Consider the following 24,093-nt stretch of genomic DNA (forward strand, 5'->3'; position numbering starts at 1 on the left):
AACCTGTTCTGTAATTCTGCACATGACCATAAATGGTGCGAATGGAAACCACCAAATGTCAGCAAATCCAGAGGTACAGGGCGAGTCCAAGTTAGAGGCCCAATGACTGCAAGTCAAAGAGTCTGGGGCCAAGGACTGGAGACCTGGAGGCAGCCTGCCCTGGGATTGGAGGCCTGTATTTGTGAGCAGGTGGGAGGGTGGGAAAGTGGCTTGCTTTGCTGTGTTGGCCCCAGTGTGTATGGAGATACTTGATGGTTGTTAACACAAGCAACGCCTTTCACTCTGTGTTTCGATGTACAGGTAATAAAAAAAAATCTAAATCTGGATTATTTATTGAGATACAACACGGAACATCATATACTACCCTAAGATTCATTTAATTTTATTTGCTTATTTACTTATTTAGAGATACCGAGTGGAATAGGCCCTTCAATTGGCCGTGTGCCACCCTGCAACCCTCCCCCCACCCAATTTAACCCCAGCCTGATCACAGGACGATTTACAATGACCAATTAACCTCCCAACCAGTACATCTTTGGACTGTGGCACAAAACCAGAGCACCTTGAAGAAACCCATGTGGTCACAGGGAGAATGTACACACTTCTTACAGGCAGCGGCGGCAAAAATATCAGATAATTTGTCCCTTTAGCGACAAGGAAAAGGTCCACGAAAACTCACTAACAACTGATTTTAGCGAGGCATTGTCTCAGGGTTCAGGGCATGTTGCATAAGTGAAAATTACCTGAAACAAAACTTCTTCACCACTTAGCACAACACTAGGCAATGCAGTAATCAGTTGGTGAATGTTTGAGATATATTCTCAAATATCATAATAACCCCAGTTTGATTTACTCTGGCATTCTAATTCTTTGAAATTAATGTGCCATGGAAAATATGTTAGGCATAATTACGTAAATTCACAGCATAATGGCATAAACTTGAGTAGTTTTAAGAATTCAGCCTTTCACTGCCATCTAGTGGTACTCCTACTGATATGAGAACACAGTTATGATCTACATCACGGTAATGATGTTTCACCGAGGTACCCAAATTTGCTAGAACTTGTAACAGTGGAGTGAAACCTAAGTCAGCACCTTATGCAAGAAAAAAATAAAAGGATTCATAATATCCCATCAATTCTTACTAATTTTTATTGATGCCTGCGCTTTTTAAGTAGCTTTTACACTTTTTTCAGGACTATTTCTGGACCAACCAGTTAAGAGCCTCGGGCGATGGTACACAGAGGAGCTGAGAGACACCAAGAGGGTTCAAGAGACAGGAGAACAGATCAGCAGAGGTCTGATATCTGTTGACAAGTGTGTCTTGCCTGGCAAGTTGAAGTTGTGGCGCTTGCAGTACGGACTGATGCCACGGATAATGTAGCCACTAACTATGAAGTGGCAATGTCCCACGTTGAGGCAATGGAACGGAAGATCAACAAGTATGTGAAGAAGTGGCTTGGAGTACCGAGCAGCCTCACCAATGTTGCAATCCACAGTAGCCAGACAAAGCTTACCATCCCAGTGCAATCCCTTGTTGAAGAGGTCAAGGTAGCTAAGGTAAGATCATTCTTGATGCTTCGAGACTCAAAAGACCCTGTCATCAAGAACACTCAGCCGGATGTGAGATCAGGCAGGAAGTGGTTAGCCCGTGTAGCAGTTGATGAGGCAGAGTCTAGATTGAAGCACAAGGAGACGGTTGGGGCTATCCAGCTAGGCCGCCAGGGACTTGGATGGACAACCCACAAGTGGTGGTCATCTTCTACAAGTAAGGAGAGCCGTGAGCTTGTAACACAAGAAGTACGAGAGGGAGAAGAGCAGAAGAGGTTAGCTAAGACAGCTGGCCTGGCCAAACAAGGGGCTTGGACCCGGTGGGAAAGTGTTGAACAACGACACCTATCTTGGAATGTTCTGTGGCAGATGGAACTGCTCCACATTTCTTTTCTATGCAGAGCAGCGTACGATCTGCTCCCAACACCTGCCAACCTCAGCACCTGGTATGAAGATAAGACAGACAGGTGTGCTGCTTGTGGCAAGAAGGGAACACTTCAACATATTTTGAGTGCATGCAGAGTCAATCTTTCCAGCGGCATGTACACTTGGAGACATAACAACGTACTCAAAGTTGTGACAGAAGCAGTTGAGCAGAGAGTACTGCAGCACAACTTATCTCATGCCCCATGCTGCACAGAACATCACATATCATTTGTGAAAGAAGGCTCCAAGTCAAGGGTGTACAGCGCAGGCTCACGATCAAGCATACTTTCTTCAGCCAATGATTGGTGTGTCAAGGCCGACCTGGACAGGAAAGGCAGTTTCCCGGAGCAAATAGTTTTCACCACATTGCGTCCAGATATAATCATATGGTCTGACACCAGTAGAGAAGCAGTTATTGGTGAACTCACAGTCCCCTGGGAAGACAACATCAATGAAGCCCATGAGCGCAAGTTAACCAAGTATGCAGAATTAAGATCAGAGTGCAGAGACAGAGGGTGGAAGGTCTCATGCTATCCATTCGATGTAGGCTGCCGTGGGTTTATTGCGTTCACTCTCCAGAAGTGGCTGCGTGACCTTGGCTTCACTAGAAGAGAGATCAAGTCAACCAGCAGGACTGTAGCTGAGGCAGCAGAGAAAGGGTCAGCATGGGTGTGGACCAAGTATGTCCAGAGGGCAGATAGTCAGACAGTGTATACATATCTTGCAAACCCTTCGGTAGTTGCATAGACACCTGAAGAGCAGACTATCTGTTGGATGGAAGTGACCAACAACTCTGATAGAGGCAGATGCCAAGTTTTTAAGCTTACCAGTGGGAGGTGGTGCTTTAGCACTGCTGGCCCACCACCTCAAGGGAGTCTTGATCATAAGTGGGCCGAAAGTCCTGAAGACAGGTGGCAGATCAACTGATGATCCCACCGATGATAGCACAGGACAGTTAACATCTTAGTCCACGTGTATTTTTAACTCTTTACCTTGTTCTAGCTCAATGCACTGTGTAATGAATGATTTGATCTGTATGAACAGTTTGCAAGACAAGCTTTTCACTGTATCTTGGTGACAATAATAAGCCAATACCAATTAGTTGTCTCTTAACCAAGCAAACTTTTAGAACACATAGAAAAATATAACTTATTACAGGCCCTTCAGCCCAAGATGTTGTGCTGACCATTTAACCTACTGCAAGTTCAATCCAAACCCTTCCCTCCCACACAGCCCTCCATTGTTCTTTCATCCATGTGCCTAACAAGAGTTTTTTTCAAATATTCTTAATGTATCTGCTTTTTACCACCATCCTGGCAGAACATTCTGCACACCCACCACTTTGTGTAAAAAAAACTGCCTCCGACATTCCCCCTATACTTTCCTTCACCCACTTTAAAATTATGCCCTCTTGTATCAGCCATCTCTACCCCCTCCCGGGGGGGTGGGGGATAGTGCTGACTGTCAACTCCATCTATGCCTCTTATCATCTTGTACACCTCTATCATCACCACCATCCTCCTTCACTCCAAAGATAAAAGCTCTAGCTCACTCAATCTTCTCTCATAAGCCAAGATCTCTAATCCGGACAGTAACCTGAAAGTAAAGGATCAAACATCGTGTCCCTGCAACCTCCGTGCAAACCTCTTATCTACTAAGTTACAGAAATCATGTCCCGATAACACCACCTCAAGGGACACAGAGAATCTGTGAACTGCTTGAATCAGGTATCCAGCTATTCAAAAGTGCTGGCAAATAAACAGTAGGATTGAAAAATAGTGATTTAAATTAGATGAATTTGTACAGCAACACGATGACTACCTTGTACCACAATGGACTTGTGCATTTTTGTTCTACTTGGGTTCTTTCTTGCAATAACTCATACCTGTTTTCCTTGTGAATGTTGTGCACCAGTGCTGTGTGCCTGTGATGCTGCTACAGGTTTTTCACTGCACTTGTGCATATGACAACAACACTGACTTCAGGAAAGTGAAATCGAATAAGGAAGAAATACCATGCAGAAAAAATAAAAATGAAAACATTTTAAAGCACGAGGTGTAACAAAGACTCCACACTTTGGTTAACTTTCACAGAGACATTAATTGGCTTTCATTAATAATTCACTATAAAGGTATTTATTTATTTAGAGATACAGCACAGAATAGGACATTCTGACCCTAGCTGCACCACCCAGCAACCACCTATTTAGCCTTAGCCTAATCATGGGACAAATTACAATAGTGGATTTAGTTAATATATATTCCATAAATGGAGCAATTTCATGACATAGGTCCTTTTCAATGAGACAGACATTTTCCACAAAGCCAACAGCACAATGCAGACAGTAAATAATACACATTCAGATGTAAACACATAATTACCCCTCTCAGTGCAAAACATTACAGCATCGCTAGTCTCACCTTTACACTGACAACGAAACCTGGCCTATTTACTCCATATATTTAAAACAAAACTGGCGAAAGACAACAGTCCTGACCATCAATTTCAGAGTTGAAATGTTCTTTCATCTCAAAAAGATAATTATTATTATTTATCCATATAAATAATTTTTACTTTATTTATGTGGAATAAGCTTAAAACTCACTAAGTTTCTGAATCCTACAGTTTATAGCTAGCAGTAGTAACTTATTGACGGCAAGAGAACACTGTCATCCCGTAAGTTGCTCACTACCCCTTACAAGTAAGGAGGTCTGGCCGGAATTCCAACAATTATCCCAGACCTTGATGCACAGTGTTAACAATAAATTTGCAACCGGTTGTTGAGGACCACATTTTTACAAAAAGTTTAACGTCAAAGATATTTTATCCAAAACACATTTTGTTATTCATTCTACTTTAATTACCCGCAGCTGCAACACTATATCCTGCATTGTTTTTCTTTTAACAAGCTCAGTGTACTGATGTGTGGAATGATCTGTTTGCATGGCACACAGACAAAAGCTTTCCTCGGTATCGCAGTACGTTTGAGAATAATAAACCAATACTTACGCTCTTTATCCTTTTCAACGAGCGATGAAGGTGGGGCGATTGCCGCTCCTCCCATAGCTGAAATACAAAATGAAGTTATCCAACAGCTTTTCCCTGAACAACAACGTGGCAAGTACAAAATGAAAAGAAGTTAAAGTCAGCAGTCGCAACAACAAGCACCCAAACAAGATTCTGGAGAAACATACCCAGTCAGGCAGCATCTACAGAGAAGAAACAGTCATTGTGTCTGATCAACCCTTCATCAGGACCAGAAAGGAAGTGGGCAGATGTCAGGATAAGAAGGTGGGGGGGGGGGAGGTGTAATTGGATTGCGGGGAGCAGAGGTTAGAGAAATTGATGTTCATGCCATTAGTCTGGAGGCTGCCCTGATGGCTCCTCCAACCGAGGAGTGGTCTCATCATGGTAATAGAGGAGGCCATGGAGAGACATGACAGAATGGGAAGATGACAAATTGAAATGGGTAGTTACCAGGAGATCCTGCCTCTTCAGCAGAGAGAGCGAAGGTGCTCAACAAACCAATCTGACTCGGGTCTCACTGGTGCAGGGGATGCCACACTCGGAGCACCGAATACAATAGGTGACCCTGACAGACTCACAGGTGGAGTGTCGCCTCACCTTTAAGGACTGTTTGGGGCCCTGAACTGTGGTGGAAGTGGTTGTGTGGGGGTATATGTAGCACTTGTACTGATTGCAGGGATAGGTGCCAGATGGGAGATCAATGGGGATGGACTAGGGGACAAGGGAGTCACAGAGAGAGTAATCCCTACAAAAAGCGGATAATGGGAGCAGGAAAAAAGTGGTTTGAGGCAGGATCTCATTGGAGATGGCGGAAGTTACAGAGGATGATGTGCTGGATATGGAGGCTCGTGGGGTGACAGGTAAGGACCCTATCCTATTATGATGGCGGAAGGATGCGGTGACAGCGGATGTATGGGAAATGGAGGAGATGCAAGTGAAGGCAGAAAGCACCCACTTCTTTTTCGCCTTTCCTTCTCCTTCTCTTCGTCATCTTCATCCGATTCTGGGTCTGGTCTTCTAGCGAAGCCACTAGGCTGTTCATGGCGTTCCTTCCTCCGCCTGCAAGTTTCAACACAGGCCCCATACAATGAGAATTTCTCTCTGAAACAGCAAAACTGTTTTGCTAGCTTGGTAAAATTACTGTCAATCAGTGGCAGATACAAGAAATTCTGCAGAAGCTGGAAATCTGAAGCAACACACACAAAATACTGGAGGAACTCAGCAAGTCAGGCAGCATCTATGGACAAGAATAAACAGTCGATGCTTTAGCCAGACCTTTCATCAGGACTGTTGAGTCCTGATGAAGATTTCCCTCTGCAGATGAGAGCCCAAACTCCCCAATAATCGAAGTCCTCCAATCTAGGTAATATCCTAGCAAATCTCCTCTGCACCCTCCCCAATGCAATCACAGGCTTCCTCACGAACAGCAATCCCTGCAGAAAGTGGAGAGTGGAGGGAAGGAGGAGATGTGCTCTGTGGTATGATCCCATTGAAGATGGCGGAAGTTACAGTGAATGATATGCTGCATACAGTGGCTCGTGGGGTGGCATATAAGAACAAGGTGAACCCTATCCCTGTTCGGCAGCAGGAGGATGGAGTAACAGCGGATGTGCAGTGGGGGAGTAGCAACCAGAACTGCAGAACACAATACTCCAATGTTTTGTAAAGTTGCCAGAAAACACCCCAACTCTTAAATCCTGTGCCTTGAGCTTTAAAGACAAGCATGCCATACGTCTTCTTCCCCACCCTATCCATTTTGTTTCTACTGATTGGAGCTGTACGACGTAACCATTAGATCTAATCAAACATGAAAATAAAATTGGTATGGACTTATCTAAAGATACCTGCTACCTGCTCCATACACTATGAACTGCTTCTAGTTCCTAATACCAACGCCAGAGTTTAAATTATGTGCTGCTACTTTGCTCTCATGCATTATTTCAGATCTATTTCTCTGTAAAGTATTTTTCCACTCCTCTGCCGTCTTGAGGGAACTTGTATCAACGCTCTCACCTTCCAAAGAATTCCGAAACTGAACTTTGAAGGTTGGTAGTGTTATGCATAGTGTAGAAGGTTGTTGCAGGTTACAACAGGACAGTGACTGGATGCAGAGCTGGTCTAAGAAGTGGCTGATGGAGTTCATCCAGAAGAATGCAAAGGGATAAACTTAGGAAAGTAGAACTAGAAGGCAAAGCACAGGGTTAATGGCAGGATTCTTAGCAGCGTGGAGGAACTGAGGGGTTTTGAGGTCCAAATCCCTCAAAGTTGTCTTGCAATTGATAAGGTGGTTAAATGGAGTGTTGGCCTTCATAAATTGGGGGATTGAATTCAAGAGCCACGACAAGGTAATGATGTAGCTTTACAAAACTCTGGTTAGACTACAATTGGAGTATTGTATTCAGTTCTAGTCACTGAACAGAAGGAAACAGGAAAGATGTGGAAGCCTTCATAAGAGTGCAGAGGAGATTTAGCAGGGTGCTGCATGAAACAGAAAGCAAGTCGCATGAGGTGAGATTGAGTGAACTAGGGCTTTGCTGCTCGGAGCAAAGGACATTATGAGGTGAATTGATGGAAGTGTACAAGATGATAAGAGGAATAGGGTGGACAGCCAGCGCCTTCTTCCCAGGGCAGAAATTATTAATATTACAGAGCATAATATTAAGGTGACTGGGGGAAAAGTATTGTGTGGGGGGGTGGGAGGGAATGTCAGCGATAGCTTTTTTTTTAAAACAGAGTGCTGGGAATGTGGAATGCTGTGCCAAGGGTGGTAGTGGAGACAGATACATTTGGGAAATTTCAGGAACTTTTACATAGGCTTAAGAATGAAAGAAAAATGGAGAGCTATGTACAAGGGAATTTTAGATTGATCTTGGAATAAGTTATCAGACAGGCACAGTATTCTGGGCTGAAGGGCCTGTAGTGTTCTATGTTCTATGAACTGTTATTGGGGCTGTCCACAGGAAGCGACACACAACAAGTGCCATGCTAATGAAGTGAGACGTACAAGCAGCATTTAAACTTCTGAGAGGGGACCACAGGAGAATTAAGAACATTTTTTTGTTGGGATCAGAAAAGTTTCTTCAACATAGAAATAGACTTCCTTTTTCATTAACAAAATATTGTGGCAATCCTAAACCTATACCTGATGATCGCGGAGCTAAAACCACGGATGCACCGCTGGCGAGCCTCATCACAGTTGGGTTTTGGAAGAGAAATGGTTTTCAAATTACTTACTTCTCTCTTTCTTCAATTTCTTTCTGTCGTTCCAGCTCGCGTTGTCGCTGCCTGTCTTCGCGCTGACGCTTTACAACTTTCTCATAGTCATTTGGGTACATGGGATCATACTCGTCAGCCAGTGGAATCAGTACCTCTCCTGTCGAGAATCCACTCGGTACTGGGTCCTTGGAAGGAGTAACAGAATTTGAGGTTCTAATTAAATGTAACTCCTGCATGACCTGAAAAAAGCCCTCATAGCGTGTCTGCTCTCAATGAATAAAACAACTGTTATATTGTTTTATTGGTCACCAGTTCCTGCGTGAAGAAATGTCTTTATTCTCTGTCTTCATAAGCTCTAACAACGGAGAAGGGAAAATTGGGTAAAAATGAATTGGCATTTGAGCAACGTACACAAAATGCTGGAGGAACTCAGCAAGTCAGGCAGCACCTATGGAGGACAATAATCATTCGACGTTTCGGGCCAAGCCTCTTCATCAGGACTGGAAAGGAAGGGGGCAGAAGCCAGAAAAAGGTGGGGGAGGGGTGGAGTACAAGATGGAAGGTATGAGTGAAGCCAGGTGAGGGGGAAGGCAGGCGGGTGGGAGAGGGGTGATGATGTGAGAAACTGGGGGGGTGAAAGGTGAGGTAATGGGCTGAGGAGGAATCTGAAAGGAAAGGACAGTGGACCATGGAGAATTCGGAATGAGGTGGGGGAATCAGAGGAAACTGATGGGCAGGTCATGTGGAAAGAGAAGGGTGAGCGGGCCACCAGAGTGAGGGAAAGCAAAATGGGGTGGTGGAAAACAGAGGGGAGTTAAGTTAGAGAAATCGATGCTCATACCATCAGGTTGGAGAATTCCCAAATTGAATATGAGGTGTTGTGCCCCCAACATGTGTTTGGCCTCAATGTGGTAGCAAAGGTGACCATGGAAAAATTTATCAGTGTGGGAAGGGGAAGTGGAAGTGAAATAGGCAGCCACCAGGAGATCCTACTCTTAAGGCAGACAAAGCAGTCCACCAAACTGAGTTGTGTTTCACTGATGTAGAAGAGGCTGCACTGAGACGACCAAATACAATAACAGACTCAGAATGTCAGACTCGCAAGTGAAGGAATTAAAATACTCAAATGACACCTGAGTATTTAATTTATCTGTTTGAATCAAAGTGAAATCATACCACATGAACATTACCCCACATGGAACATTGTTCATTTCAAAAAATATGGCCACAATGTATTTCAATTTTTTGTCAACATACAATATTTTACCTTCATAAACTAAGCTAGCGGTCTCCAGCCACTGGGCCACAGAGCATGCGCTACCGGGCCTCAAGGAAACGATACGAGTCAGTTGCACCTTTCCTTATTCCCTGTCACGCACTGTTGAACTTGAACATAGGGTTGCCAACTGTCCTGTATTTGCCGGGACATCCCGTATACTGGGCTAAATTGGTTTGTCCCATAATTTCCCCGCTAAGGTAGAGCGTTCCTATGAAACCTTTCATGCCAAAATGGCGTGAAGCGAAGAAGCAATTACCATTAATTCATATGGGAAAAATTTTTGAGCGTTCCCAGACCCAAAAAATAACCTAACAAATCATACCAAATAACACATATAACCGAAAATAAATAACACTAACATATAGTAAAAGCAGGAATGATATGATAAATACAAGCCTATATAAAGTAGAAATAATGTATGTAGAGTATAGTCATGAAGATAAAGGGAAAACTGATTTGTGGGGGAAAAAAAAAATCGGCACATACGCGCATGCGCTCACAGGTGCCCACGCAAGGCTTCATGGTCATGGTAGTCTTTCCTGGGGTAAAGCGTCCCTCCCCGCCCCCCGGCCCGTAAGAATATTGTCACTATTAAACCAGTCCGCGATGCAAAAAAGGTTGGGGACCCCTGAACTAAGCAGTAAAAAAAAATTGATCATTTATAACACAATTTAAGAGCATAAAGATCATGTTGGGTCTTTTTCTTCATCACCATTATCCCGCACCGATTCCCTTAAGATCCAAAAAGCTATCGATTCCAGCCTTGACCATACTTAGTGACGGATCCACCACAGCCTCTTGGATAGAGAATTCCAAAGATCACTATCCCATGTGGAGAAATCAGGACTTTCGTCCTGATTTGGCCAACCCTTGTTTTATGTCAAGCTTCCATCCAGAGAAACACAGAACATTACAGTATCGTACAGGCCTTTCGGTCCATCTTATAGCCTATTCTAAGATCAATCTCACATTTCCTTCTCATGCAACCTTCCATTTTATTCTCTTAGCCATGTGCCTATCTACGAATCTCTTAAGTACCCCTGAAGTATCTGCTTCCACCAGGTAGCACATTCCACACACCCACTACTCTCTTGTATAAAAAAAACCTACCTCTGACAACCCCTCCATACTTTTCTACAGTCACCTTAAAATTATGCCTCCTCATATTAGCCACATCCACTCTGCAAAAAAAGACTCTGGCGATCCACTGTTATCAATGTCTCGTATCATCCTGCACATCTCCATCAAGCCACCTCTCATCCTCCTTTGCTCAAAAGAGAAAAGCTCAAGCTCACTCAACCCGTCCTCATAAGACATGCTCTCCAATCCAGGCAGCAACCTGGTAAGTCTCCTCTGTTCCCTCTGTAACACTTCCACATCCTTCCGAAAATGAGGTGCCCAGAACTGCATTCCTATAGTTACTCTTTCCAACTCTGAGAATTCTGTACATTTTAAATGGGACCACCTATCATTCTTTACACCTTTAAAGGAGTTAGGACTAACTCAGAATCAGATTTAATATCACCGGCAAATGCTATGAAATTTGTCAGCAGTACATTGCAATATATAACAAAAAAAAACTATAAATCACTATAAGATTTAGATAATTAAATAGGTAGTGCAAAAAGAGAGCAAAAAAAAGAAAAAGAAAAGTGAGGTAGTGTACATGGGCTCATTACCATTCAGAAATCTGATGGCAAAGGGGAAGAAAAGCTGTTCCTAAAGCGTTGAGTGTGTGTCTTCAGGCTCCTGTATCTCTTCTCTAATGGTAGCAATGAGATGAGGGCATGTCCTGAGGGATGAGGGTACTTAATGATGGATACCTTTTTGAGGCATTGCATTTTAAAGATGTCCTCGATGCTGGAAAGGCTTGTGCCCATGAACTGGAACAAGAGCAGGAACTTCCTGTCCCTTCCCCAATCCTGGAACTCCCTCTATAACAGCAATGTCGATACCCACATCTCAAGGACTGCAGTGGCTCCAGAAGGTAGCTCACCAATACCTTCTCAAGAGCAATAAATGATGGACAATAAACACCGGCAAAGCCTGTGTAGTCCATATCCCTTCACTGTGGACATTTCTGGCACTTTCTCTTTCTTTGGATACGGAGAACTTTACACAATATTCCAAGTACAGTCTAAACAGGGACACAAGTAATACCAGTGGGACATATCTACTGTTGTGCTCAGATCCTTCTGCAACAAAAAAAAACAACCTGAGATGCTGAGTTGTTTACTGTATCAGCACATCAATTTTCAGTGACTTGTGTAAACAGCCAGTTGGGTTCCTCCATGAATCAGATTCAGATGTAGTTGAACGTACATTGAAATATACAGTAAAATGCATTGTTTGCATTAACAACAAATACACCGTAAGATGAGCTGGGGGAGGACTGTAAGTATCACCACACATTCTGGTGCCAGCGTATAAAGTGCACAATGCTCAGCAGCACAACACAGAACATAACCACTGTCAAAACAACAGCAGCAAAAGAAGCCCTGTTTCATCCCACCCAAACGTATACAGAGTCCTCTAACCCCAGGGCAGGCAGTCTTCAGCCTTGTGGATTCATATATTGGACCTTCGACTTTCTCAGCGGACTCACAGGGATTCACAGACCTGGGACTTCCAATCAACCTTTCAGCTTTGATCTTGAATTCCAATGACCTTTGGGCTTTGATCTGTATTTCGGATCAAGATTTGGACTTTGATCTTCAGTAGCAACCCAGAACTTGCTGATGTTGATGGATGAGGAGCCACAGAACACCCGGCAATACAACCTCACATTTTCCAACATTACATCTATCTGCTGTGCCTTTGTAAATTCGCAAGTCCCCTTGAATGCCATTTAAATTTGCATCATTAACATTTGTGGGCATATTCCATCAGTCCACTCATCCATACATTATAGACTGAGAACACATTTGTAATCACTCTGCCGGCAAGAATGAATCACACCAACAGTAACATTATCTGGCCACCTACACACCACCAGAACACTGTCTCTTCTAGAGCAACACACACAAAATCCTGAAGGAACTCAGCAGGAGAGGCAGCATCTATGAAGGGGAATAAACATTTCAGGCCCAAAATGTCAACTGTTTATTCCTTTCTATGGCAGCCTGATCTGCTGAATTCCTCCATCATTTTGTATATGTATTGCTCTGGATTTTTAGCATCTACAGAATCTGTTGTGTCTGTGACCTCTAGCAATTATTCCCGCAATCTTATAACATCTACTTGTGCACCCTGGATGCAATCCACCTTACTTCACAGACAAATTTTGACAAAGGATTTTGAACTGAAACTTTTACCTTTTCTTTCAACAGATGCGGCCTGACCTGTGGAGTGTTTCCAGGATTTTCTCTTTGTTTTCAGATTTCCAGCATTTGCATCTTTTTTGATTTTCACCAACAAAATTTAAACACTTAAATATGAACTGAGTTGGGTTTTGTTCAAAGTTTACAGAGCAGATATAAGGTTCCTGGGTTAAGGAACCAACAATCACACAGCTAGTATTCAGTATTCACCAACCAATGACAATAAAACACAACTGGTTACGGTGGTTGCTGGGCTGATAGTGCAAGGACTTCAAACCTACAGTGCTGTAGCACATTCCTGAATCCCCTCCCCAGTCCCCCTCCCTGCCTCAGCTGAAAGAAAAATATTACAAAATAATTAAAATTTATCATTTCTTACCTTTAAACCAGATGCTATATGAGGTGGTGTATCAACAATCTGTCGGTCTTCCCCAGCAGTGCCTCGCTTTAGGTCTATCACAGGAGCTAAAACTGTACTCTGCTTTGAGCGTTGTGTCTACAAACACAGAACGAAGGTGTCTCCAAGTCAGAGTGGTATCAATATGAAGTTGTCTCATTGTAAAGACAGCACAATGCAAAGCGATTAAAATAACACTGTACAACACACAACACTGTACATTAAAAATTTAGCAGAATCAGATTTATTATCACTGATGTTGGCTCTCTGTTTATTTTCTGATCCTTAGGGTTCTTCCAGGAGTCATGAATAATGAGCAATCTTAATTCTAACAATTATTCATTTCCGAGAACAAACAAACATAATAATACTAAGCAAACTAAATAAAGAACTGGATGGTAAGAGGTAAATGAATGGCAAATAATGCAAAGATAAAAAGATAACGCCTCTGAAAAATCCACTTTTATAGATAAGGAAAATTCCTTAGATATAAATAAACTAGTTAACAGGATACATAATTAAAACAATAACACATGCAAATGTACTAATACCTAGCCAATGAAAAATGAGAGAAGTGATAAACTGTTAGTTTAACTGCTAACACGAGGAAACCTGCAGATGCTGGAATTTCAAGCAACACACATAAAGGTTGCTGGTGAACGCAGCAGGCCAGGCAGCATCTCTAGGAAGAGGTACAGTCGACGTTTCGGGCCGAGACCCTTCATCAGGACTAACTGGAAGAAGAGCTAGTAAGAGATTTGAAAGTGGGAGGGGCTTTTATGTGTGTTAGTTTAACTGATATACTGCTTTCTACCAGTATGTGGAGACAAACCACCATATTCTGTGAAAAATACACAAAGTTCCATTAAAAAGAACAAATCTTATAAGTAGTATTAAAAAAAACACTAGTTTCCAACACTGACTTCTATAATAACTTTGCTGTTTTGCAACAGTAGTACACTGCAAAAACATGAAATTTCTGTAAGTTACAAAAACAAATAAATAATGCAATAAGAAAGAAATAATGAAGTAGTGTTTCATGGAACATTTCAGAATCCGATGCCGGAGGGGAAGAAGCTACAGCACCAATGACCTGGGACCAATTGTGCCACTGTCTGTAAGGAGTTGTACATTCTGCCTTTGACTGGGTGTTCCAGTTTCCACCCACAAGCCAAAGACGTACCACATGTGCTTGTAGGTTAATTGGGCACATCGGTATAATTCGGTGGCATCGGCTCATTAGGTCAGAAGGGCCTGTTACCATGCTGTATCTCTATATAAAATATAAATCAGCTGTTTCTAAATCATTGAGTGTGGGTAAAACATCAGAGAAAAGCCATCTGTGACAAACTTGGAGAATGTACTGTGACTGCAGAGAAGTAACAGTTATCTGCACAGGCTTTGCAAAGAAACAGAAACTGCAATTGGCTGGGAAATGAGAACAGTTCATTTAACATTTCCCAATCTTACCCAGGATATTGAGCCATCAGGCCATTCAAAGCTTATGGGCCTATCACTCAACATCCTCAACCTCAACTCTATCCAAATAATGCAAATGCTAGCTGGGGAATAAAAAATTGGTGAGTTTTTGTAAGTTACAGCAAATATGAAGATGGAAATGGTCCTTCACTCAGGTGGGCAAAAGTACCAGAAACCTAAGGAAATACCGCTGGGTATTATTCAACTGCAGGCCAATCAATACAAAAAGTGTCATTTGGAACTTTGATAGTAGGCTAAACTGATTTGAAAGAAAATGATGAATTAAAAAGGTGTTACCTTTGCTTGTGTAAGTGTTGCTTTCTTCACTTGAAGCTGAGATTGAAGAAGTTTGAAGTTTTTGGACCAGCCTTCAGTTTTGGAGTCACTGGTTTCCACACCCAGGTCATCATAGAGAGACATTGTGCTTTCTCCTCAGGGCTGAAATGGACAAAAAGGTACATCAGCTTAATTTAATCCGTAAGGAAACAATCACCGATGCTTCAAGAATTTTCCTTTGCTCCCCAGTGGACTCAAGCGTGCTGGAGGTGAAATTGGTGGTCCAGGGGGGTGGTGCTGCTACTCACAGTTCCTAGGACACAAGACCAATCATGACCCCAGGTGTGTGCAGCTGGCCCGGGTAGATTTCCATTGAATGCTTTGGTTTCCTCCCACACCCCAAAGACGTGATGGATGGTAGAATAATTATAGTATCATACAGCACCACCGCACAGAAACAGATCCTTTGGTTCATCGAGTCCACACCGACTTGATCTTCTTTCTAGTCCCATCTACTTGTACCTGGACCACATCCCTCCATACCTCTCCCATCCACACATCTATCAAACTTCTCTTAAATGCTGCAATCAAACCCACAACCACATCCACCAGCAGCTCGTTTCCCCACTCGCACCATCCTCTGAGTGAAGTTGTTCACCCTCAGACTCCCCTTAAATATTTTACCTTTCACCCTTAACCTATCATTAATTAAAACTCAGTGGAAACTGAGTGGAAAACACCTCCTCACCCTATTAAAACTCTCTTCATTCTCCTACGTTCTAGAGAGTAAAGTCCTAACCTATTCAACTCTCCCTATAATGCAGGTCCTCAAGTCCTGGCAACATCCTTGTAAATTTTCCCATACTCTTTCAAGCTTATTGGTATCTTTCCTGCGGATAGGTGACCAGAACTGAACATGCAAATTCACCCTCACTAATGTCTAATACAACTTCAACATAACATCCCAACTCCTGTATTCAACGCACTGATTTATGAAGGCCAATGTATGAAAAGCTCTCTTTACAACCCTGTCTATCTGTGATGCCACTTTCAAGGAATTAGTGATCTGTATTCCCAAATCCTTTGGTTCTACTGCAAACCCCAGAGCCCTACCATTCTCTATTGTTATCGTTGAGTGCTGTTGAGTCATCACAACTCATGGCGACCCTGTGGATAGCGTAGTTGTCCATAGGGTTTTTGTCACAAGATACAGAAGTAGATTGATAGGCCTTTCTTCTGCACAGGTACCACTGTTGTCCAGGTTGGGACGCAGCCGGATTCTAACTCAGGACCAATCGCCCTGAAGTCCAGTGTTGATGACACTACACCACTGTGGACTGTCACTTTGTCGCAGTAGAGAAGCTTGTGTGGTCCTGAGATCCCAAGAGCGATGCCGTCTGGAGCTGTGCTCCTGGTAGGGTCACCCATGGCGGTAAGGTCGAGGGTGAGGTCCCTGACAAAGAACAACCCAACCAAGACCTCAACAGTGGAACAGGCATACGAAGTTACTTCGAACTCAACGGCTGTGAAGGCAGATGAAGGCTGCAACAAATCCATCAGCTCCAATCGTCGTGGTTTCCGTGCCATTGGAATCAGTTGGTTGATTTGTGAAGTATCGTGTGCTTCTTGGAGTGCAACATCAAGTACACGTTAAACAAATACACGCACAGGTGTCTTCGCTCTATGGGCCACTTCTTCAAGTCTTTCAGCGATCGGGGGAGGGCGACGGGAGCAGGCAATGTGATGGCTGGAAGCTCCTAGTCAAGAACTGGCACGAAAGCAGTGAATAGTTCATTCAGTCGCTCAACTTTCGGACAGAAGCAGGAAAGTTGTTCGGTAGCAGTATTCACGTCTGAGCAGCCCTATTTAGGATCCACTCTGCTCACCCTGAACTGGGAAGGGGCTAGAAAAGGTGCCCTAAAAGTAGTCTGCTTCACCCCATCCTGTCTGGAAAGCCACGTCCGGAGGGATCACCATCATGCGGTTCAAAAACATTGAGAAGTGAAACTATGAAATTTGGAACCTGGAATATATGAACTCTGATGGATAACCCAAACTCAGACCGACCAGAGAGGAGAACTGCCTTTGTTGCCCGGGAACTCCAAAAATTCAACTTTGGCATTGTTGCTCTGAGTGAGACCCGCAGCGCTGGAGAAGGGCAACTAAAGGAAGAGCAAGGTCAATACACCTTTTTCTGGAAAGGACTTGATCCTGAACAACCGAGGATCCATGGAGTAGGTTTTGCCATCCGAAACAGCCTACTTCCGAAGCTGACAGAGCAACCACTGGGAATCAACGAACGTCTCATGAACTCTGTGAATCCAGCTTGTCAAGAACCAATATGCCACCATCATCAGCGCCTATGCTCCTAGTCTGGACGTAGAAGATGAAGTAAAGATGAACTTCTACTCCCAACTTGACGACGTCCTTTCCTCTGTTCCCCATAACGACAACATCATTCTCTTGGGAGACTTCAGTGCCAGAGTCGGGAAAGATCATAGGCTCTGAACTGGAATAATAAGCAAGGAAGGAGTTGGCAAGGTCAACGCTAATGGAACACTCCTCCTCACCAGATGTGCTGAACGCAACCTGGTGATTACAAACACCCTATTTCGCCAGAAAAACAGGCACAAAATCTCCTGGCAGCATCCACGCTCCAAACACTGGCACCTCATCGACTACATCATTGTACGATCTCAGGACCAACAAGATGTACTGATAACAAGAGCTGTTACTGGTGCTGACGAGTGCTGGACAGACCATCGACTCATCTTGCCCACCATGAGAATGAAGTTTTGGCCCAAAAGGAAACACCAAAATCAGAACACTATTAAGAAGTTCAACATTGACATCCTTCAAGACATCAACCATGTACAGAAGTTCCAACAAAATCTTCAAGAACAACTGCCTCAACAAATCCCACCATCTGTAGAAGAACACTGGAATCAATTGAAGAACGCTGTCATCACCTCCTGCAAAGAAACAATCGGGTTCAAGATAAAAAAACGTCAGGATTGGTTCAATGATAACAACAAACTACTCCAACAACTCATCGACGAAAAGAGAAAAGCTTTCAGCACCTTCCAACAGTCGGCTACCAAAAGGAACTGCTATCAGGAATGCAAGGCTGCAGTCCAGAGGAGCACCCGAAACTTGAAAAACCAATGGTGGAGGAAGAAAGCTCAGGAAATTCAACAACTAGCAGATGCCAATGACACTCGAGGCTTTTTCAATGCAACTAAAGCTATTTATGGCCCATCCACTCACGGTCAAGCCCCTCTCAAAAGCAAAGATGGTTCAACCATCCTGAAGAGCAATGTTGACATCAATTCTAGATGGAGGGAGCACTTTGAAGATCTTCTAAATCAAACTGTCTCATTTGACAGGAATGTGATTAATAACATTCCAAAACAGCCCATTGACGATTCCCTAAGCAAAATACCAACACTTGAAGAAGTCAAGGAAGCCATCAAAACCTTGCAAAAAAACAAGGCTGCTGGACTCGATGGAATACCAGCCAAGGTCTACAAAATTGGAGTTAACCCACTTCATTCCCAACTGCATCAACTTCTCATCAAGATCTGGATAAATGAAGACGTACCAGCAGATTTTAGAGACTCAGCAATCGTTACCATCTACAAAAGGAAAGACAATCAATCTGAATGCAGAAACTATCGTGGAATTTCCCCGTTAGCAACAGCAGGAAAGATCCTCACCCGCATCATGAACAACCAGCTCAAGCCTTTAGCCAAGAAGATCCTTCTGGAGACACAAGCCGGTTTTAGAACATCACGTGGAACAATCGACATGATCTTCACAATGCGACAACTACAAGAAAAATTTCATGAACAACTTCAACCTTTGTATATGGCATTCATCGACCTCACCAAAGCCTTTGACTCGGTATCAAGGGAACTCCTATGGGACGTCCTATCCACCTATGGATGCCCTGAAAAGTACATTCGAATCCTGAGACTCCTCCACGATGGCATGCTTGCCACAGTCATGGTCAGCAAGTTACTGTGAGCCTTTTCAAGTTAGATCAGGGGTAAAACAGGGATGCATGATTGCCCCAACTTTGTTCACCATCTTCATTGAGACAATCATCCACATTATCAAGGACGACCTACCCCCAGAAATCAAAATTGTCTACAGAACAGATGGCAGACTTTTCAATCTTGCCCGTCTCGTCCAAAAACAAGACATCCACTAGTTCCCTCATCGAGTTCCAATATGCAGATGACAACAGTGTTGCAGCTCGCTCAGAAAACCACCGACAACAGATTCTGACTGCCTTCAGCTGTGCATACACGAAACTTGGACTTCCCATCAATTCCAAGAAGACTCAGATCATCTACCAACCGTCACAAACTGAGTCAAATTGGATAGAACCATCAATTCAATTTGGCAAAACAACCCTGGAAAACGTGGACCACTTTCCATATCTTGGAAGTCATCTCTCCTCCAATGTCAACCTTAACATGAGATTCAATATCGTCTTAAATGCGCTGGAACAGCTTTTGGACGTCTCCGAACAAGAGTCTTTCATGATCGTGACATCCGAACAGACACCAAAATGTTAGTGTACAAAGCAGTGGTGATCCCAATACTCCAGTATGCATCAGAAACCTGGACAACATACCGATGACATCTGAAGGCACTTGAAAAGTTCCATCAATGCTGTCTTCGAAACATCTTAAATATCAGCTGGGAAGATAGAAGAACCAACGTCATTGTGCTAAATGAGGCAAAAACAACAAGCACTGAAGCCTACATCAAGAACCAACTAAGATGGAGCGGTCATGTTGTTCAGATGAAAGACAAACGTCTGCCGAAACAAATCTTCTACTCCCAGCTTAAAGAAGGCAAACGTAAAAGAGGTGGACAACAGAAGAGATTTAAAGACGTCTTAAAAGCCAACATGAAGAAACGTAACATCGACATCAACAATTGGGAAACCAATGCCAAGGACAGGAAACTCTGGCAAGCCATCATCCGAGAAGGAACAGCAACTTTCCAAGCCAACAGATGTGCAGAATTAGAAGAAAAGAGAAGAAAATGGTAAGAGAGGCAGCAACAACCAAAGCCCGATCTGCCATCTGGAACTACCGGTCCTGAATGCGGAAGAACTTTCAAAGCCAAGATTGGACTCATAAGTCACTTGAGAGTCCATAAATAGATCAACGGAACGAAGACCATCATCCTCGACCTCGAGGGATAGCCACCACCATGACTGGCTGGCCCAACCATTCTCTATAGGGGCTAAAAAAATATATATCGAACGGATAATTAATGGGTGTGAAGGAGAAAGACAAGTTACAGGGCCAAAAGAAAACAGAGAAATTCAGGTTGGTAGGAATCTTCTCTAGGTGTCCCAGGTAAAAAGTGTTCAAGAAACAGAACCGGCGAGAGATGTACAGAGAATGAGGACAATGACAAGATGGGGCGACACGGAAGCATAACCCTATTACAGCGCCAGTGACCTGGGTTCACTTCCGCCGCTGTCTGTAAGGAGCTTGTATGTTCTGTCTGTAATCTCGTGGGCTTCCTCTGGGTGCTCCAGTTTGCTTCCACATTCCCAAGATGTACAAGTTATTAGGTTAATTGGTCATATGGGTACAATTGAGCAGTGTGAGCTCAATAGGCCAGAAGAGCCCATTTCTGAGTTGTTTCTATCAATATCTATAAAACTAAAACATGCCTTTGGTAGGATTAAGGTGAAAGTTATAGAGAAGTGCAGTAGAACACGCAAAGATCTGAAAGGTACAAATGGAATAGGGAGTGACAGGACTTTTTTTTTAATTACATAATATTGGGACTACAACTTCTCGCACAACACAGTAGACAGCCAGGGACCTGGGTTCAATCCCGACCTCCAGAGCTGTCTGTGTGCAGACTGCACATTCCCTGACCACATGAGTTCCTCCAAATGGTTGCTTCCCTCCCAAATATCAAAGAACTGCTAGCTGAGAGGTTAATTGGAAACTGCAATTTACATAGTGTGCATGGGTGTGGGGTGACATAGAATAGATAAAGGGGATGCAGTGGATGTTATACATTTGGACTTTCAGAAGGCCTTTGACAAGGTGCCACACATGAGGCTGCTTACCAAATTAAGAGTCCATGGTATTACAGGAAAGTTACTGGCATGGTTAGAGCAGAGCATTGGCTAATTGGTAGGAGGCAGCGAGTGGGAATAAAAGGATCCTTTTCTGGTAGCTGCCAGTGACTAGTGGTGTTTTGCAGGAGTCGGTGTTGGGACTGCTTCTTTTTATGCTGTATATAAATGATTTAGATGATGGAATAGATGGCTTTGTTGCCAAGTTTGCAGATGATACAAGATTGGTGGCGGGGCAGGTAGTGGTGAGGAAACAGGTAGGCTACAGGACTTAGATTTGGAGAATGAACAAGAAAGTTGCAAATGAAATACCATGGTCATGCACTTTGGTAGAACAAATAAATGAGCAGACTATTTTCTAAATGGGGAGAAAATCCAAAAATCTGGGATGCAAATGGACTTGGGAGTCCTTGTGCAGAACAACCTACAGGTTAACTTGCAGGTAGTTGGAGGTGAGGAAGGCAAATGCAATGTCAGCATTCATTTCAAGAGGTCTAGAATACAACAGCAAAGATGTGATGCTGAGGCTTTATAAGGCATTGGTGAGGCCTCAGTAATGTGAAGAGTTCTGGGCTTCTCATCCAAGAAAAGATGTGCTGCCATTGGAGACAGCTTAGAGAAGGTTCACGAGGATGATTCCCGGAATGAAAGGGTTATCATATGAGGAATATTTAATAGCTCTGGTCTGTATTCACTGGAATTTAGAAGGATGGGTGGGGGGGATCTCATTGCAACCTTTCTAATGGTGAAAGACTTAGACAGAGTAGATGTGGAAAGGACGTCTCTCATGGTGGGGGGAGTTTAGGACAAGAGGGCACAGCTTCAGGATAGAGGGGCATCCATTTAAAGCAGAGATGCAGAGAAATCTCTTCAGCCAAAGGGTGGTGAATTTGTGGAATTTGTTACCACAGGCAGCTGTGGAGGCCAGGTCATTGGGTGTATCTAAGGCAGAGCTTGACTGGTTCTTGACTGGCCACCGTATCAAAGGTTACAGGAAGAAGGTCAAAGAGTGGGGTTGAGGAGGGGATTAAAAGAAAAGGATCAGCCATGATTGAATGGCAGAGCAGACTCAATGGGCCAAATGGCCTAATTCTGCTTCTATGTCTTATGGTCTTAATTGGGCATTGATAGAGAACAGGTCTAGAACAATAGAAGGTCAGGGTTAGCTCAGACAGTTGGCATACTCTCAATATCCTAAGTGGCTTTTCTCTACGTCCTGAGGAAATATTGGTCACATTCATGCTATTACAGTGCCAGTGGAAGGTCAGGCTTCAATTTCTCCACTGCCTGCAAGTCATTTGTATGTTCTCCCTGTAACCCCATGGGTTTCCTCTGAATGATCCCATTTCCTCCCACGTTCCAAAGATGTACGGGTTAGTACGTATTATGGATGCAACATGGTGGTGCAGACTTATAGAGTCATAGTCAGAGAGCACTACAGCACAAAAACAGGCCCTTTGGCCCATCCAGTCTACGCCAAAATGCAGCCTAATATTGGCTCGTTGAGCCACAAGAGTCTATTACCATGCTATATCTCAAAATAAAATAAAATAAATACCGAGGGCTGAAGACCCAGTCAAAAATAACAGCCCTTAATCCGGGTCAAGAATTATCACTAAGCTTTAAATGAAAATAAGAACAGATTTCTCTCTTAATTACAAATGAAGTAGCTCTGATTTTAAGAATGGTTTGATAAAACAACAGCATTGCAGATGCTGGAATCTGGAACAAAACACAATGTGCTGAAAGTGACGAGATTACCAATGCTGGAAACCTGGAACATCATACCAAAGCACCTGAGGAACTCAGAGGGTCAGGTAGAATCCGGACAGAAATGGACAGTCAGCATTTCAGGTAGAGACCCTTCATCTGGACTAAACATTGCTTATATCTAGTCATATATTTTAAGATTATAAATCAAAAACATTTACTCTTAGGGGAAGAATGCAGCTGGGTTAATGATTTGCTCAAAGCAGCAAAACTAACTTAGTCTACAAATCAAGGAACTGAGCTTAAACTCAAAGAAAACAGAGCAACACTACAACATAACACCAGACCAAGTGCATCAAAACAGCAAATCAGCTTGGAACAACAAAAGCCTGAAGACAGCAACTCTGAACATTGAGATAGAACAAGCAAAATGCATACAAAGTCCAGCAAGAGCATGAAGACTGGCAAGGCTACTGGCTTTGACAATACCTGCACTGAGTGCATGAGGAAATCTGGACCAACAGCAGCATCTAGTTTTGTCAAACCAGTTCAAAGTTCAAAGTAAATGTTATTATCAAAGTACAAACAGATGCAAGAAAAAGTTTGTGACCCTTTGCAATTACCTGGTTTTCTGCATTAATTATTCATAAACTGTGGTCTGATCTTCATCTAGGTTACAATAATAGACAAACACAATCTGCCTAAACTAATAGTACACAAACAATTCTACTTGTTCTTGTCAATACTGAGTAAACCATTTGAACAAAGTCCATGTTCAAAAAGTATGTGAACCTCTGGGGTAATGTCCTCTACAAAAGCTATTTGGAGTCAGGTGTTCCAATCAATGAGATGAGATTGGAGGTGTGGGTTGTAGAGGTGCCCCTGCCCTATATAAAAAAAAACACACAAACTCAGGTTACTGACAGATCCTGTTCTTCTCAAAAAAAAAATCGGTTTATGTACACCATGCCTTGATCAAACCAACTTTCAGAGGTCCTTAGAATAATTGTAGAGATGCATGAAGCTGGAAAAGGCTACAAAACCATTTCTAAAGACCTGAGTGTTTATCAGTCCACAACAAGAGAAACTGTCTGCAAATAGAGAAAATTCAGTACTGTTGCTACACTCCCTAGGAGTGGGCATCCTGCAAAGATCACACCACCAGCACAACATACAATGCTGAAAGAGATGAAAAAGAACCCAAGGGTAACAGCAAAAGACCTGCAGAAATGTCTGGAACTTGCTAAAGTCTCTTTCATGTGTCCACTATAAGAGAAGCACTGAACAAGAATGG

General features: G+C 43.1%; 1 protein-coding gene across 2 annotated transcripts in view; it reads right to left on the reverse strand.

Moving 5' to 3' along the window:
* The window catches only part of rbm17 (RNA binding motif protein 17), a 66,833-nt gene that overhangs the window by 35,002 nt on the left and 7,738 nt on the right, over positions 1–24,093 (reverse strand). For both annotated transcript variants that reach the window (XM_063072748.1, XM_063072749.1), the window contains 5 exons: positions 14,993–15,133; positions 13,199–13,315; positions 8,239–8,405; positions 5,960–6,063; positions 4,987–5,043 (listed from right to left, as the gene is read on the reverse strand). In XM_063072748.1, the coding sequence (XP_062928818.1) occupies positions 4,987–5,043; positions 5,960–6,063; positions 8,239–8,405; positions 13,199–13,315; positions 14,993–15,115 (568 nt within the window). In that variant the 5' untranslated portion in view covers positions 15,116–15,133. The remainder of the gene's footprint in view (positions 1–4,986; positions 5,044–5,959; positions 6,064–8,238; positions 8,406–13,198; positions 13,316–14,992; positions 15,134–24,093) is intronic.

This window comes from Mobula hypostoma, chromosome 20, assembly GCF_963921235.1.
Source record: "Mobula hypostoma chromosome 20, sMobHyp1.1, whole genome shotgun sequence".
NCBI classification, from domain to species: Eukaryota; Metazoa; Chordata; class Chondrichthyes; order Myliobatiformes; family Myliobatidae; genus Mobula; species Mobula hypostoma.